The 19,109-nt window shown below is 36.0% G+C and overlaps 1 protein-coding gene across 1 annotated transcript; it reads right to left on the bottom strand.

The window, feature by feature from the left end:
• Positions 1-5,579: 5,579 nt before the first annotated feature.
• LOC132644314 (uncharacterized) lies at positions 5,580-6,570 on the bottom strand. The gene is made up of 2 exons (XM_060360899.1): positions 6,403-6,570; positions 5,580-6,326 (listed from the first exon to the last, which is right to left on the bottom strand). The coding sequence occupies exons 1-2, from the start codon at positions 6,568-6,570 to the stop codon at positions 5,580-5,582; spliced, it is 915 nt and encodes a 304-aa protein (XP_060216882.1).
• Between the last annotated feature and the right edge of the window lie 12,539 nt (positions 6,571-19,109).

Here is a 19,109-nt window from a genome sequence, read left to right as displayed (position 1 = left end):
GGTGATCAATCCGATCAAGATTTTAAACATCAGAATCCTTGTAAGTAGACTTGTAATTTTAATTTTTGGGAAGTTTGACTTCTGTGGTAAAAAAGTTGTATGTCAAATTCCATTTTTATTAACTAATGGAATCGGAAACTTCCGGCATTATGAATGTATTGCTAGCATGTATGATCGGAATCATGAATATAATTAATTGAAAATAGTATGATCGGAATCATGACTATAATCAATAGAACTCAATTGAAAATAGTAAATTGATCGGAATCATGAATATAATCAATTGATAATAATATGATCGGAATCATGAATACACCATACAAACTAACAAAGATCATGTCATAATCAGCTTTACTATACACATGGTTATAAGTTTATAAATTGAGCCCGGAGGCTTTACTCAGTATATTTTTGGAGTGCTAGATAGACTCTATTGTCAGTTCCCGATGATAGTCCCTGATACGCTCAAATTATACCTATTAATGGCGTAAAGCAGATGTTGTCAAATATAATAACCCAAACAAGGTTGGGGTCGAAACTCACAGGGAATATGGAGAGAAAAGAGTACTAATTGTATGTGATACTAGTCTTTAAAGGCTTTAATCCTATTCCAAATAGTTTGAAATATTTATTGAGTAATGTAATGAAATACTTTGACTTGAATTGTACTTAATGCGAGAGAGAGACTAAGGTTGTGTTCCCCATTTTGATTAGATATTATGCTTCAGGTTTCAATGTGATATACTTCTAATGGTTGTTCTAAGAATATGCACTTGATCTCTTAAGGACTTTCTAATGTTTCCCAACAGTTAGGCCGTATTTCCTCTTTATGATTTTTCCAAATGTAAAAGAGTTAAAATCGAAGAGCGACCAATAATGCCAATTTAGACTTGTTCTTATCCCTAAGTTAGTCTATTAAACGAGGGTTAATGCCTCGAGTCATTGTTATTCAATCTTACCTATACTGACTCTCTTTCCCAAGAAAAGTGAGTATAATGGCTTAGGCTAATGCTTGCAATCATTACCCAACGCTAATGCACAAAGATAGAATAAATATCAACAACCATTATGCGTATATCAATAGTAGAAACCCATTCACATAATACCCATCATGGGATCCACAACCTTAGAATTAAAATTAGCTACTCATCATTTTGGTTAACAAAGAAAGCTTACAAGTTAACATAATATACTTACGATGCTAATACAATATGGAATGAAAGTGAAGTTGGTGCTTTTAATGCTCCAACCACTTCAAATATTCAAGACTTGAGTTAATGCTCCAAAGAAAATCAGAATAATATGATTAAAACCCTACTTTAAGTATTTATAGGGCCAAAAATCGCGCCAAGTTTCTGGACAAAAACACCCTTACGCGGCATCGTTACGGATCGTAACACAGGTTACGGTCCGTTCTTCGGTTTCGTCCTTTGTCAGCTTGATTAGGTCAACCATCACGACTTCATGCGATCTTCCAGCGGATCATGGCCTCAGTCTTCAGCGGCCAATGCGTTACGCCATGACATTACGCTCTATAACCTGAGTTACGGACCGTCCTTCTGGGCGTAACCTGTGACACTACTAGGCTTCTTACTGGAAATTTTCCTCAGCTTACGGTATACGTTACGGCCCGTAACATGAGTTACGGACCGTCATTTGATAGCGACACGTATCTGGATTTTTCTCTCTGGTACGGATCACGTTACGGTCCGTAACTCGAGTTACAGACCGTCTTTTTTGCTCCAAGTTGTCCGTTTTTCAACATTTCTTATCATTTCCGTTCCTTAGTCAACCAACCCTACAAAACACCAAAATAACATAAGAAACGATGTAAAAACACTTAAAAACAAGCAACAGTTCTAGTGACAAAGGCATAAAATGTGCCGAAATTCACGGCACATCAGTCCCCTATCGTTTTGTTGTGAAGTATGAAGAACTAGATGATGTTGCTCATAGGACATTTCCCGTACATTGAACTTACTGCCTCGTTAAAAACCTTCCCGGTAAAACCCGAATGGGATAAAACCCGAGTAAGGAAAAGAGTACAGCTCGTTGAATGCAACTAGATTTTAGGAATGGAAGAGCTTCAAGTTGCTTATGTTGTAGTTGTTGGAGACAATCTTCCCATCCGAAGTTCCAATTGAAATGTTCCTTTCCCTGCATAAGCTATAACTTTATAGGGCCCTTCCCAATTTGCTCCTAGTTTACCTTCGTTCGGTATCTTGGTAGCTGGAGTTATCATTCGCATGACCAAGTCCCCAATTTTGATTTGCCGTAATTTGGTCTCATTGTTGTAGTACCTTTCCACTTTCTGTTTCTGCGCTGTTAATTTGATTAAAGTCAATTCTCGGTGTTCTTCCAGCAGATCAAGTCCATTCTTCATTGCTTCTATATTTTCCACATCTTTTGCATATGCATACCTTATGCTTGGCTCTATTACTTTGATTGGTAACAATGCTTCCGCTCCATAGACTAGTGAAAAAAGTGTTTCTCTAGTGCTAGTTTTGTGTGTAACTCGATAAGATCAAAGAACTTCGGGAAGGACATCAGGCCAACTTCCTTTTGCATTGCTGAGTCGTCTTTTCAACACTCTAAGTATCGTCTTGTTTGTGGACTCCGCTTGTCCATTTCCAGATGGGTGATATGGTGAAGACATTATTCATTTAATCCCCAGATTTTGGAGGAAATTTGTTATCTCCGCCCCAATAAATTGCTTCCCATTGTCACAACTGATCTCTTTTGGAATTCCGAATCAGCATATGATGTCTTTCCGGATGAAATTAATAACCTGCTCCTTTCCAACCTTTGTGTATGCCCCTGCTTCAACCCACTTAGAAAAATAGTCAGTTGCAACAAGTAAGAATTTTACTTTACCTTTGGCTTCGGGGAATGGTCCCATGATGTCGAGTCCCCATTTCATGAACGACTATGGAGTAATGGCTGAATGCAATGGCTCCACAGGCTGGTGTATTGCAGAAGCATATGCTTGGAATTATTTGCATCGTCGTACGAAGCTTTGTGAATCTTTGCCCATGGTGTTCCTATAAGAACCCGCACGCAGCAAAGATCGGGCTGACGATCTCTCACCGGAGTGATTTCCACAATATCCACTATGTACTTGTTGCATAGCGGGCTCTATTTCTGTTGGGCCTAAACACTTGGCGAGTGGTCCTCCAAAGGTTCTCCGATATAGTTCTCCATAAATCAATTAGTATCTAGTAGCTTTTACTCATAATTTGTGTGCTTTTTTCTTTTCTGCGGGCAAAGTCCCTTGTTGCAAATAATCAAGTATGTCATTTCTCCAATCATGTGTTGATCGTGTTGCACATACTTCAATTTCGCTGCCAATTGGATGTAATAAATGGATCACACTTCTGCTCCCTGATTCTGCGGGATTAATAGCTGATGCCAGTTTTGCCAAACCATAGGCCTCAGCGTTGCTTTCCCGTGGCACCTGCTCTAACCCTCAGTTTTTGAATCTTGTAAAGAGGTCTGAGATTTGTGTTTGATACTTCTGCATTCGTGGTCCTTTTATGCTGAAAGTTCCATTTACTTGGTTAATCACCAATTGCGAATCACAATGTATCTTGATGCTTTCTGCTCCGTATTCCAAAGCGAGCTTTAAACCTCTAACAACAACCTCATACTCGGCTTCATTGTTAGTAATTTTTGGGCATTTAATGGCTTGGCGGACAATTTCACCACTGGGTACTTTTAGTACTAAACCTAATCCTGAGCCACTTTAATTAGACGCCCCATCCGTGTATAGGGTCCACATCCCTGGGATGACCCCAAATTTGTAACGGTTTCTTTTTCCGCTTCCAAAGTCAATTTTGAACTAAAAATCTACCACAAAATCGACAAGAATTTGCGATTTTATAGCATTTCTAGATTGATAAGAAATATCGAGTTCACTAAGTTCAATTGCCCATTTAGCTAACTTGTCTGACAATTCCGGTCTATGGAGAATACTCCATAGAGGGAATGTTGTTACCACGACAATTGGATGACTTTGAAAATAATGTCTCAATTTTCTAGCAGCATGTATTAAAGCTAGTGCCAATTTTTCTAAATGTGGATATCTAGTTTCGGCATCTAAAAGTGTTTTACTAACATAATAAATAGGAGATTGTTTACCTTCATCTTCCCGCACCAGAACTGCACTTACTGACACCTCCGAAATGGTAAGGTATAGAAATAGCTTCTCTTCGGGGTTTGGTTTTGACAGCAACGGCGGGCTTGAAAGGTATATCTTGAGCTCTTGCAAGGCTTGTTTACATTCCGATGTCCACTTAAAGTCTTGTTGTTTCTTCAATACAGTGAAGAATTTGTGACACCTCTCCGATGACCTTGAAATAAATCGAGATAACGCTGCTACTTGCCCAGTCAAGCTTTGCACCTCCTTTTTGCTGCTGAGATCATCGGTAATGTTTTCGATTGCCTTTATCTGGTCTGGATTTATCTCTATTCCTCATTTTGAAACCATGAATCCCAAGAACTTTCCAGACGATACACCAAATGCGCCCTTTTCAGGGTTCAACTTCATGTTAAATTGCCTTAGTATTGCAAAGGCTTCTTTTAAATGAATCAAGTGATCTTCAGCTCTTTCTGATTTAACAACCATATCGTCAATATACACCTCCATCGTTTTTCCCAGCTGATATTTGAACATCGTGGTTACTAACTGTTGATATGTTACTCCGGCGTTCTTGAGTCCAAACGATATTACGTTATAACAGTGTAAACCCCTCGGTGTTATAAATGTTGTTTTTGTTTGATTTACAAGATTCATTTTGATTTGATTGTATCCTGAATATACGTCAAGAAAACTTAACAATTCATGGCCGGCTATTGCATCTATCATTTGATCTATATGAGGAAGTGGGAATGAATCTTTTGGGCATGCTTTGTTTAGATCTGTGAAATCCACACACATTCACATCTTTCCATTATTCTTTGGTACTACTACCACATTCGATACCCATTCCGTATGCTCCACCGGCCTTATGGATCTAGCGTCTAATAGTTTTTGTACCTCTTCTTCTATGAATTTACTTCTATCATCGGAGAATCTTCTTCGGGGTCATTTTACAGGTCTGTGATAAGGATTGATGTGTAATTTGTGTGTTGCTACCTCCGGTGCTATTCCTATCATGGCAGTGTGGCAAAAGGCAAAAACATCTATATTGTCTTGCAAAAATGTAAATATACTCACTTGGTTGGTGCAGTTTGCACCCGATGAATGTGCTCTTTTTCGGAGATGCATCATCAAACGACATTGAGTCGAGATCCTCAACTGTAGCCGTTGAATGTTCTTCTGTTGAAGGATCTTGTACAGTTTCATTTTCTGCATCGTTGGTAATTGATCCTGTTTGTTGCTGTATTTGATAGACTTGTTTATCCATTTTACATTCGCTTTCTGGTTCGAAATGTTCAACCTTTGGCACGCCCTTCTTTATTGCCACTGCGTTTAAGTCTCTGGAAACTCGTTGCTCTCCCCGAACTTCACCCACGCCCCACGGTGTTGGGAATTTGACCACCTGATGATATGTGGATGGTACGGCTTTCATGGCGTGGATCTAGGGACGTCCAACTATCATATTGTAAGCCATTGCTGAGGACATAATCGAAAAGTTAGTTTGTAACTCTACTCCGCCCGCTACCACTTGTAAAATGATTTCACCCAGAGTTCTTTCTGTTGAATTATTGAACCCATTGAGCATGACAGATTTGTGGGTTATTTTGCTCATCAATTTTATCTCCTCTATGACCCTAATGTTTATGATGTTGGCAGCACTTTCTTGATCAACAAAAACATGCTTAATATCAGTATCTAAAATACGTAAAGCAACTACTAACCCATCATTATTCGGGAATTGCATATTATCGGCATCGACCTCGTCGAAGGTGATACAATCTTCAATAAGAGCCAGCCTATCCCTCTTTTCACTTCGGGTTGTTATCCTTTTGAACTTCACGCCTAAAGTATAAGTAATTTTGTTAACGCCCATCCCTCCTGTAATATTAATATTTGCACCACCTGTAAATAAAATAACCAATCGTTTTGGCTCGGGAAGTGGTGACGGCGCTCCTTGCTCTCTGTTCCTATAATATGCTTGTTTGGCTTTCTCCGAAAGAAACTCCGTCAAATGTCCTTGCTCTAGGAGATCGGCAACTGCTAATTGCAATGCATGGTAATCCTCAGTCTTATGACCATGTCCTTTGTCAAATTCACAGAAATGTTCTAGATTTCTTTGCTTAGATCCGATTTCATTTTTCCGGCCATTTGACCCTATTCCCCAATTTATCCAATGCCGTGACAACTTCTAACGTCGAAACACAAAAATTATAATCCGTGAGTTTTGGAGCTCCGGTGTTGTAATTTCCTCGAGAAGTCCCTACTGCTGGTGGTGATCTATGCCGATATTGATTATTCCTTCGTGTGCCTTCACGACTTCCTCGTGGATAATATGGATCATAATGTTCCCTTCTATGCGACCTATCTCCATCGTTTCTTCTGAAATTACTTCTACTTGACGTATCCCTGGTTGATGGCGATGACTTCCTCATGATTGGATAATGATCTCCTGTTCTATCCCGAATTTTTGAACAGTATTGAAAATATATATCTTCCCACGTCTTTGCCGGGTACTCAATTAAGTGTTTGGCGAGATCCTTGGTTGCCGACATTCCATCAGGATGTAATGCATGTCGGAACACAATCCCAACCCATTTGTCTTCAATTTGTGGCAAGGTGTTGCGGTGTTTCTGGAACCGATGAATGAATTCTTGTAGGGTTTATCCCTCCTTTGCTTGATGTTGAATATATCTTCCATTCTTTTCTCTGCTTTCCTTGCCCCAGTATGTGGCTTTTTGAATTTATCCACCAAATCCGCAAAGAATTCAAGTGAATTTGGGGACAATTTTGCATACCAATCCAACGCTCCTCCTGTCAGTACTTGCCCAAATCGTTTAACCATAACTGAACGAGTCATCTTTGGTCCAAGATCACAGGCCCAAATAGCGGATGTATAGGCAGTGATATGATCTTGAGGGTCAGTAGGCCCATCATATTTCTTTATTTTTGGTAATTTGAAACTTTCTGGAACATGCTCCAAATCTGCAGAATCTTTCCACGGATGATATATATAATAGCTATCATCCTCTTTTTTGATAGCGGGTGGTGCCCCAGGTATCCTACTGACTCTTTCCTCATGTTCTCTGAACTTTTTAATATGTTCTTCGAACCGCTGCAGTATTGGAACAGGTATAATTGGATTGATATCTGCATCGCTATGACCCGTAGCCTCTATTGTTACGCCGAGATCATCGGCATTGGTTAGCTCTCCGTTTAAGTTTCTCTGCTCAAGGGGTACTGATCGACTTGAACCAGCAATCCCGTTTAATGGAGGCGGTTGCATGGAATTTTGCCGTATTTCCACCATCATTTGTTTTATCACCTCCGTCATCTCTCCTTTTAGGAACTCCCATAAATCTTCTACTGGGATTGAAGCTTGATTTGGATCCGCCATTGATGTATTTCCCGTTAGTTGGGTCAGCCAGTACTTCTTCATTGGTATTTCTATTTCTGTCAATGGGTGATGTAGGGGTAACTCCTGCCATATTTGAATGTAAAAAAAATAGAAGAAAATACCAAAGTAATAATACTTGTGTAAACTGAGATAATACAGGGATCAATCTACAAAGCCAATCGTAGAATTCCCACAGATGGCGCCAAACTGTTTGGGTCAAATTTCGTATTTAACTCAAATAGTTGTATTTGTGCTGAGGTTAACCACAGTTTGTAGTAATTTGATAAGATAAAAGAATTAAAGTAAGTAATTTCTTAGTTATTGATAAAGAACATATAAAGAATAGATAAATAAAAAGCAAAGAGTAAACTTATTCCAATATTGATGAACAACAATAACGTAGCGCTTAATCTTCAAGAATGAATGAAAGCTTGATGACCAAAGAATAAAAATGACAATAAACAGGAAATAATGATAATAGTGTATTTTCTTAGTAAGACCTAGATGCCTCCTTCTATCAATGAAAATTCTATTTATAGGTATATGATCCTATCTGGTGCTCTTCCCGTTGTGAGTTAATGATTGTTATTTAATTTCCTTGATTCTGGCCGTTAATAATTGTTTTAGCCGTTACTACATTAATTCCATTTAATGCGCAACAAAGAGGGTCTTATCTGTTGTTTCCGTTGATGTTCTCACCGTTGACCCAATCTGCTGCCTTTCCGTAAATGCTATGCTCGGCATTACCATCTAATATTTATTCGTCATTGAATAAGCTGACACATGTCAACTACACATTTGTCCACGTTTCAGGTATATTTTTTACCCATACAGTTTATATAAGCAATTCTTTTAGGGTATGAACGAAATGCTTGGTTACATGAAATCAATCGTCATCTTATTTGAGTGCTTATGTTTATGTAAATGTATGATTAAATCTAATAAATAAGAGTTATATATTTTTGTATTTTAGATTTAGAAAAACTATGTTTATTCAAAAATGAAAAAGCTCACCGAATAATATTGTATAAGGGGGTTATCGTTTCCATTCAATATATGGAGGATGTATTATTTCTTAACCCTTAAATATTAAGGGGTAGAGTAAAATTGACTCTTACCTTAAACTCATCAATAAGGGAAGAAAACACAAGCTTCAACTAATCAAGAAAAGTCCCTAAAGAGTTCTTTTTTCCCTTGATTTTTATTTTTTGGTGTTCAATAGAACAATGGAAGAGGTGAATGAGATAATTCATAGATAAAAGTAATGTCGGAGTGGAAACTATGTAGATTGTTGATGTGCAATTAGAATCCCAAAATTTAATGCGCATGCCGTAAAACGAATGTCACATAGCTAAAAATTTATTGACAGATTATTGCAAGTAGCTGTTATATCCTAAAAACAATACATTATTTTCAACAGAATAGGTGAATGGGATAATAATAAAAATTATATATTTTCGTATTTTAATTTTGGAAAGAAAAAGAATAAAGATCTTTATTCAAATAAGGAAAACTCACCGGAAAATATTGCATAAGGGGGTTATCGTTCCCATTCAATATTTGGAGGAGGTATTGTTTCTCAACCCTTAAATGTTAGGGGGTAAAGCGGGATTGAGACAAGATTTCAAAAACCTAAAATAAAATTCAAACTTTAGTATCTCATACATTATCTTATCAAACTATAATTTGTATCACCATCCGTAAGGGAAAGTTATTTATCAGTCACCATCAAAGATTGTGGTAGAATAGTAAATACCTCTTTATCTTTAACCAGACATAAAGTCATTTTTGTTACCGGGAATTTTTTATACTAGAGTCCCAAAACCCAGGAAATTAAGCCAATGATCGACTGTCCCGGCCTCCCGACATGAAAGAATGCCCGATAATCCTAGGATATCACTACTGGCACGGGCTGCGCAGAAAGCTAAATTGAATCGGAATAGGATAAAGAACGCACGAAGGATCAGAGAGAAAGAGGATCCCCCATATCCTGTTCAGCATGAGGAATGGCTGGCGAGTGCGTGTACATCACACCTCGTACGGTTGTTGCCAAAGCTTTTGCTTCGCGGGTCTATCACCCCAATTGCTTGGTGCAGTTTACCCTTATTAAAATCAGACTTCCCGTGCAAGTTCGGGTTAGTCGGTCCCAATACGGAATATTTTTTTACTCTTTTCCGTATAATATATACCAGCTTACAAGAATTTATAAGCTTCTCCCTAAAGAGAAACACTATCTAGTTATCCTATCCTAAGTAATACAGTCAAACCTCTTTACAATTGACATTCGTTATAATAGCATTTCACTATAACGACCTGATTTTTTCCAGAACCGATTTTTCATGTTATAATTTACTTCTTTCAAACAATATTTTACCTGTAACGGCAATGACATTCATTGTAGCGGTACACTCTTTGTAAAATTACCTCTCTATAACAGCCATACTCAAATATTGCCTGATAACATTTTGTAAAAAATATATTATGTATAAGAATAAAATATTAAAATATTTATAGTAATCATCATTAATGTCATGCACACAGAAAATTTCAAGAGACATCAGATGCAGAAGGTGACAACGAAAGTGTTGATAAAGAACCTCAACCTGCTACTACTTGGGGCGAGATAGAACAGTCAACTGTTGAGCTCTTTTTGCTGAAAGAAAGTTTGGACAAAATTCTTTGTCAATTGAAGTGCCTAGCTACAATTGTAGAATTCTTACGTGAACCTTGAAATATTTAAATTCTCAATTAATTTTAAATGCATATGTTCCTTAGATTTTATTTCTTTATCGGTATGGTACAACTAGTTATGGATTTATTTAGTAATTTATTAGTATTTTTAGTTTTTAATTAATGAGGTATAAAAATCAATTGAGATTTTAAAATTAACAAGTATATTATTTTCGTTTATAACCTAAAAAATATAGAAAAAATAGTTTGCGTACTTTTGCTTATAACAGCTATTGACACCCAATTTTGTCCCTCCTTTATTTAATTTTATTCACTCGGGCGTCTAAATTAATTGACGAGCTAAATACTTTATTTTCACTACTATTATTTTCGCTACTTTTATTTTCAACATTACGAGCATTACTTTATCACAAATTTTAAATGTTCGTCATCGTTTCATTTCAGGATTTGTACTCGTTAAATTAATTTTACTTTATTAAATCTTTTATTTTCTACATACTAATTATTATTTGTCTCCACATAATATATATTGTACTAGTTGTTAGATTAGAAGCCCAACAATAATTTGAACAAAGAAAGAACAACCCACATTTTTCGGATCAATCTGAGCCCAACAATCAGCCCACTTTAAATCTAGCACTTAACAGATCAGCCCACATCTCTTACCCGGACCAGCCCATTCGTTTGAAACAAAAGGAAAACCTAAATGTTTTCCCTTCAACACAACTGAGCAGCCTCCCTCTCTCTATCGTCTTTTTCTCTTTCTCCTTTCTCCCTCCTTCGTCTCTCTCCCACGTTCTCTGCCACCTCCACCTCTCCTTGTCCCCCCACGCCTGTCCCCGCTCCTCTCTCTCATACCCTCCTTCTCTCCTCTTCAACGATGTGGTCAACGTAAAGGGCAAAAAAAGAAATACTTCTGAAATTTCTGAAAAAGGAGATCAATTTTAAAGATTTGATTCGGGTTTTCAAACGGCTATTTCACAAAATCCCGCCCAATTTTGAGCCCAGCAAAATCCTAGATGATGTGCTATAAATATCGTTCAAGTCATTTTAGAAAGGGGGAGCTTTTTTCAGCCAGCCTAAACACCTCCTAAACATTTACACTTTTCAGTCACTGTCACACCCCATTTTAACCGGGTCGATTTAGGGAGTATGACATTTTGGAGATTCCTATTTTTGTTTTATTTTAAGGAGTCGCCACCTAATTAATTTAACGGTGAATTAGGACACCTAAAGGTTAACTAAGGTAAAGCCTAACTAAACCTCTGTTAATAGTCTGCTTAACCAATGTGATTCTAGGTAAGGGCTCTATATTATCCTAAAGGGAAGGGGTTAGGCATCCTTTAGAATCCATTAACTTACGGTTATCCGACCAAACTTAGGTTAATTAATTGAGAGTAAATATAATGTTTAAATTCACAAATGTCGTTAAAATTTTAAAAGGAAAATAATATTAGTGAAAATAAGATTTATGGAAAATATAATATAAAAGAAAACTTAAAATGCCATTTTTTAAAATAGGACTTATAAATCGCTAAGACTTTGAATGAAAGTAATAATGATGTCATTTGAAATAATACTTGTAGAAAATATGATGTATTGGATAAAAGAAAATTTTAAAGGCTATTTAAAATAAAACTTGGACACGCTAAAGCCTTGAATGAAAAATGTAATAATATTCTTGAAAATAAGACTTGCAAAGATATAAGCCTATAGCCTTTTAGCAAAATGTGAAACTTTAGACAAAACTTTGTATTATATTAATATGGTAATGTAAAAATACCTAAACTTATTTTCTTTAAAATGTGATAGATAGGATATGAGTTTTCTTTCTTTTATATTAACTATACTTGGCTAAAAGAAGTATATTATTGGGTAAACTTTGGAAAATTATTCATAGAATGTATTTGAATTTATATTTGCCTATTAGTAACGTTTTGAAATTTCTGGGATAGTAAGCATAAAATATGATTCTTTTAACTCAATATATGAGGTTATGCTATCTTGCAAATCAAATATGCTAAATAAAATAAATATTAGACATTATAAATAGTTTTAACATGAAAAGTAAAAAAAAAAAAAAAAGGGAATAAAACTTATGGAATTAATTTTAGTCTTCCTTAACTAACTACCCATTACTAAAACTAAAACTACTAGTTCATTAGGGTTCATCTAAGTTAAGAAAATAAAATAAGATAAGGTTAGTCATACAAAGCAAATAAAAAATATACAACAATAAAATAAGATAGAGGGGAAAAAAATTTGAATGGATCTGGCCCATTTTCCAGGCCCAACTGCTGCGAGCAGGAATGGGCTCAACCCATCTTAGACTGTGGCGATCACTCCTGTCGTTGGGCTTTGGCCCAGAAGATTTCCTGTTTTCCTATAAAGGCTGGACGGAGAGAGAAAAGGTTGTTTCGTTGGGCCTTGGCCCAACATCGATTGCGGAAGACGACGAGTCTTGGACTCGTACGCGATAGCCATGCATAAAAAAAACGGAAGAAAAGGATTAATATAGTGAAGATATGCAAGACACGCTAAAAAAAAGAAAACAAGTAATCGGAACCAAATAAACCATTACATAAATAATAAACAAGAGTAGGACATTGACGTGCCAATATAATAGAGAAATCTCAACAGACGACTGATTTATATGTGTAATATATGTATATATTATGTATATACATATACCTAATCAAACAGGCCACACTTGCAAATGCACAAACATATATGGACTTAAACAAGGATAAACTCATCACAGCATTCATATAGACCTGAAACTATTCTTTTACTATTTAACACATTTTAAGTATCAGCAGCTTACAAATGCACCAGCAATAAGTCAGCAAACCAAACAACAAGATAATGACCCCTTTTCATTTCAACAACTCATACACTTAAGAGGACACCAAATATCACTGAGGCAAATTTCAGTTCAAATCAATTTCCAGTTTATTAGAACCTACACTGAAGATGACAGGACACAGAGTATGGCATTTTAGGAACAGCTATAAACTGTACAATGGGATCACTGGGTACTGATTAAGACCAGCTATTTATTCGATATCGAAGCAGTCCGACGTTACTTCAAGCTACCCAAATATCAAACAAACACTCACAGGTTCCAGATGGATCAGGCAATCATCAAACATGCTACATAAACATCCTTAGCAATTTGACTTAAACAAAGCCTACAAGCCAGCACAATGCAATCAAACTATTCCATAACCCATTTAAGTATTTAAAACCAAACTAGTACCCAGTTGCTTCTAACATCAAGTTCAGGATGCTTAGGCCCCATCCAACCACTTCGAAATTCATCTAAAAGTCTTGTTCAATCTAAACTCTTCAGGCCAAAATTAAAGGTGACAAGGAAGCAACAAGTTTATCCCAAAATGTGACAACCACAGAGGTTACAAACACAGATTTCAAAGAAAAATTATACTTCAACCAAAATACACTTAGTTCTAATTTCAAGACTGGGAGCAACAATCTACTCAACTGGTAAACTAACATAACAAACAGTTGGTTTGCCTAATATATTTGTAGAAGGGGATTATTTACTCTTGAATGTTGCTTATATGAAAGAAGAAAAAAAAAGGGTTTAATCTTCAGAGATAAAACTGAAAAAAAATGGGTAGTTAAACTGTTCGAGCAGCTAACTATTTTACCATTTATACAATTGAACCAATTGGTGAAAGACATCTGAGATGGCACTTGAGGTAAACCAGTTCAGAAACTAAACTTTGTTTAGACAAAATAAGGACATAAATTGACTTCCAAGTTTGAGTTATCTTGTAGTCTTTTACCAGAAGCCAGCAAGTACATTTCTTATTCTTTTCTTTAATCTCAACAATTATAACACCTGACAGTATGCAGCAAGTATAGCAAAACCAATCTTACTTTCACCATGACAGTTTGATATTTCAAATAACAACAAAGGGACTTAGACTTAAAAGAGGCACTGATAACCATCTTATACCAAAAGAATGTGATGTATCACCTTTTTATGTCTTAATGTAAAGATATTAGCCTCATTTTGTGAAAACTTTGACAAGATTCATCAGTGATGTAACAAGTTTAAGGGATTTCTTAAAGAGAACTAAATCAGACATCATGATGCTACACTCAGTTCTAGATATTATGATGGTGGGCAAATAGCCAACACTAAGTGACCAACCAGGACAGAATTAATACACAGGTTATTCCATACTCTTAAGCTGAACACATGATTGTTTCACCGATTCATAACAGATTGACTAGGTCACATTGGATTAGCTTTAACTTAATTAAACTAGCATGAACCACTATAAACAACAAATGACTATACTTACTTAACACATAAACCTTTATCAAACTGCTAATAATTGTAATCAAACTAACTAGAGAAAGGTTGTTATCTGTTTAAATAAACTAAACTAAATTACCATACCTGAACATGCTTAACCACATAAATAGACTGACACTGAAACACGCAAACAGACTTGTCTATCCAACTAAATTAATTTAACTAAATTAACATGCTTTAATCACATAATAACAAACTAAAATATCACGGAGCAGCTGAGAACAAAAAATGAAGAATTACCTTCTTCGGGTGCAGCGAAGTGGGTACGGGGCCTCGATATCCACTCGAACACTCTCGAATCCGAGCTTGCGATGCTCGGATTCAAAGCAATACCAATGCAAACGTAAGCAGAAAAAAATTAATTTCGTGTTCTTAACTCGATATTCAGAACTATTACCACTACAGATTCAGAATCTTTTCTTTTTTAGGGGGATTTTTGGCCACTGGAAAACATGTTATTTTAGGGGATTTTTGGGATTCAAAGACTTAATATTTTAAAGGACTCAAGGGATTCGAGGTTTTTCATTTTTCGATCTGTTTATTTTCGAGGGATTGCGGGTTCTTTTTTCGGTCTGATTTCCTTCAAGGGATTTCTCCTTCAAAAATCTCCTTTTTGCAAGGCAATTTTGGGGGTTCTCCTCCCTGTCCAATTTCGGATTCAACGCCGACCATTTAAAGGGTTTTGGCTCTTTTGAGTTGAAGAAAAAGGAGAGAGGAGCGGGGAACAGGGGAAAGTGGGAACAGAGGGAAGTGGGAGCGGGTGTAGGCGGCGGTGGTGGGGAACAGGAACAAGTGGGGGGAGCGGAGAAGAGGGAGAAAGGGAAAGGGAGAGAAAGGGAGGGGGTGCGCGGCGGAGGAGAAGAGTGAAATGAAGGGAAACCGTTTTAGGGTTTCCCTTATTTTGAACGAAAATGGGCTGGACCCGGTCCTTTTGTGGACTGGGTCGATTTTTGGACCGGGTATTAAAAGAATGGGCTAGCGAATTAAAACACGGACTGGTCTAAAAAATTGGGATCAAAATATGGGCTGGTCAAGAAATATTTATGAGTTGATTGGGCTTTGATTTGGGATCCGATAAATAAAAAATACGGACTGAGTGCATGAAATAGTTTGGCTTCTAAATTTAAATAAAAAGGCCTGTTTAAATAACTTGTGTTAAAATATTGCTCAATATGAAATATGCAATCATTAATGCTCAGATAAAAAATGGCGTTGTAATAGCCGTGTAATAATATTTCGAAAATCCACAGTAAAATAAATACTATTATTTAATTATGCAAAGATAAATGCGATGCGTGTGCGTAAGCTGGTAAAATGTCGAAATGATAAAAAATTGTGAATTATAATAATAGTAATAAATAATAATAATAATAATAATAATAAAATAATAATAATAATGATAATGATGGCTAGTAACTGTAATAGAATAATGAAACGCCGGTATTGATAAGAGGCTAGTAATTATAGTAAAATATAATATATATTTTTTTTTATTTTCCAAAAATATTAGAAGCGTAAATAGGTATTTCGGAGGAGAGGCGGGACAAAATTGGGTGTCAACAGTCACTACATCTGAAAAAAAACAGCATTGCTAATAACAATCCTTACTCTAGCATTTTCATTCAATTCGTCCGAAAGTGAAATACGGAACTTTAGTTCCTTAAAGCCCTCAATACTTTCAATCAACTTTATTTGGCTCGAAGTTCGGGTTTATTCATAACGAGAGAGTAGATTCGAAGCCTCGACACCCCGTTCACTGCACACAAAAAAGGTAAACCTTGATGCGTTTTCAATCTTTAACTGCTGCTTTAGTTACTTAATTATGTAATTTCCTTGTCGTCATGTTGTTTCGTTTGATGTTGGGATGTTGTTAGGATAGGATGTTAATCGCTAAAATGAATTTGAAAGATGTATACTGTATTTTGGATGTTTAGACTGAATTTCCAGGATTTAGAACCTATTTAAAACTGAATATACATAGGATATACCGCGGGTATCAAGGTAAGCAGAAGGTATACATTCGACATACACCCGATATACACACCATGATGCGTATATTCTAGGTATATTGTGTATATGGTTAAAACAGGTCGACATTTCCCCCTCTTTTATTCTATTTGCTCAAGTAATATAACTCGACACGAATGCAATCTGTTTGGAGTTAGATATGATGAAATGGTTATATGACATGTTTATGTTGTTTGCTAGTTAATTTGGTACTGCCCAGTCCTAGTTTTACAGAAATACATTATTTCAAATTATGAGGCTGTAACTCTCCCCTCTCACTCGATCAGTTAAAACCATATAGAAGAAGTAGAATATAGCAATGTTAAAATCTGCCCTGTCCCTTTCTTACCTTCCTCATCTGGTTATAAATATCTGATTTCTCTAGGATTAGTCGAGTCCAAATTTAGCTTGTAAAGATCATGTACGATTCAAATACATGCCTGTGATTGTCTAAGCACCATTCATATGCCTGCAGTAATTGACTACGTTATTTAAGGTTTACGACAAGTTTGCTTGCATTGTATGCCTACTAGCATTATTTGTGTGTCAATTTATTTTTTAGAATTTGAACCCTTCGTTGATCTTTGTTTCATCTCCAACAGTGCCAAACATATATATGTTATGTTCCATTAAAACAGTTTCTTGGTTTTTCTAAACTTACAAAATATCTTGTGGCAAATGCTATATGCTATATGTGTCTTACCTAGAATGAAGTTAAAAATCCTTGTATGGTTTCAGTCTTTCTTTCTTTTACAGTAAGTTCTGCCAGTTAAAGAATGAGCAAGCCTGTTTCAGCTTTCCCTGAATCTGTAGTTATTAAATGTTGGTTTAGAAAATAAGATTTACAAATGATTTATGCTCAGTGTAACATCCTGTAAATTCCCTCCACAAATCTGCCAAACAAATGATAGTCCAAAGAGTCGCATATTGGTTTGTTGAGTTGGGTTCTATACTTGAATTTTGGAAACATTGTATGAAGTTTAACCTATCTGCTGAATGAAACCAGTTTAGGCCGATATAAAGAATGCGTATAGGTCCTTGAAATGTTAAGTATTGAAAAGAATCTTATGTGTAATAACTTGATGTAGCATGTTAAGTCCAAAATGGGTTCTCAGGAACTTCATGGTGTTTGCTTAAAGATAAGTTCTCTGTTTTCCTTCATGTTTGAGGATGTCTCCTCTTCTATTCTCTCTAATGCGATGTGTTGATTATATGCATGTTCCTTCTGGAAATAACATCTGAACCTTGCACGATTCCTCTGTTTCCAGCCCCTTTAACTGAGTGAATAACCCTGCTTCTGTCCAATAATTGTTCAGTTAGGTGTGGCTAAATAAAGGTACTCAATTTTGATACATATAGAATGTGATGTATAGCTTTCTTCCTGTAAGCAAATTTAATACTCTAAATGGGTAAATGTCCAATTTATTCCTCAATTTCTCTGTTAATAGTGTGAAGTGTGTTTGACTTTATTCGTGTATTGTTGTATTGGAAACTGAATTTGCTCTACTCTTTTGGTTGCTTGAACACGATTTTAGGCCTGAACTCGTTTTCCTCTAACTGTTTTATTGGTATTGAGCTTTACTGCTCATTTTTATTTATTTCTATCTGTCACGCAGCCAGGCAGCGAGCTTTATTTTGGGCTGCCATTATTTACGTAACGTTTTCCTTGTTCTCTTCACATGCTTGCTTATTCAGTTGTCATGCTGTCTTAATGGTACAATTGCACCATGCCTAGACTACCACTCTATGTGTTCGTTTTGTTGACAGTATGTGAAGTACACCTAGTATACACAATATGTACTCAATCTACATGATCCACTGATCTGTTTGAATTTGCATTATACACGTTTGGTCTTATTTGTTGGTTATATACTAATTTTTTGTTTTTTGTTTTATGCATGACTATCGCATACGAGTTCCTCGGACTCGTCTCCTTCCGCGCTTGACGTTGGGTTTTTAGCCCAACGTAACTCCTCCTGTGTCAGTCCAATCCGCAGCCAAACAAGAAAACAAAATCTGGGCCAAAGCCCAATAGACAAGACAACCCACAGCAGCAATATAGAGGGAATTATTGGGCCTAAGCCCAATAAACGTGAACAGTTCAGCTAGGCCCTAATAAATAGGCCCAACCCATTTACTCTTTTACTCTCTTCCTTATTTTTATTGTTGTGTATTTTTTTATTTGCTTTGTATGACTAACATCTCATCTTATTTTATTAACTTAGATAAATTCTAGTATATTAAGGATTGTGGTTTAGTAATGGGTAGTTAATTCCACAAATTACATTCACTTCTATTTTCTAAACTATTTATAGTATCCATAGCATTTATTTGAGTAATTGATTTTCAAATAGTATGCCTACATATTTTTTGGGTTAAAGAAATCATTTTTCATTCTCACTATCTTATGAATTTCAAAACGTCATTAAGTAGGGATCCAATTATATTTTATAAACATTTTCAAGATTTACCCAACTATACATATTTTTAGCCAAAAATTGGTTAAATAAAGAGTGATAGAAATAGAAAGA

The sequence above is a fragment of the Lycium barbarum genome, chromosome 6 (genome assembly GCF_019175385.1).
Source record: "Lycium barbarum isolate Lr01 chromosome 6, ASM1917538v2, whole genome shotgun sequence".
Lineage (NCBI taxonomy): Eukaryota > Viridiplantae > Streptophyta > Magnoliopsida > Solanales > Solanaceae > Lycium > Lycium barbarum.
The sequence above is the reverse complement of the archived record's forward strand: the minus strand, read 5'-3'. Positions and strand labels throughout refer to the sequence as shown.

What these genes read in the sequence shown, in the direction of transcription:
- LOC132644314 (XM_060360899.1), bottom strand. Translation starts at nt 6,570, where the DNA reads ATGAGGAAGTCATCGCCATCAACCAGGGATACGTCAAGTAGAAGTAAT. An exon ending in GGCATAGATCACCACCAGCA is followed by an intron (nt 6,327 to 6,402) that starts GTAGGGACTTCT and finishes TTTCGACGTTAG; the next exon opens with AAGTTGTCACGGCATTGGAT.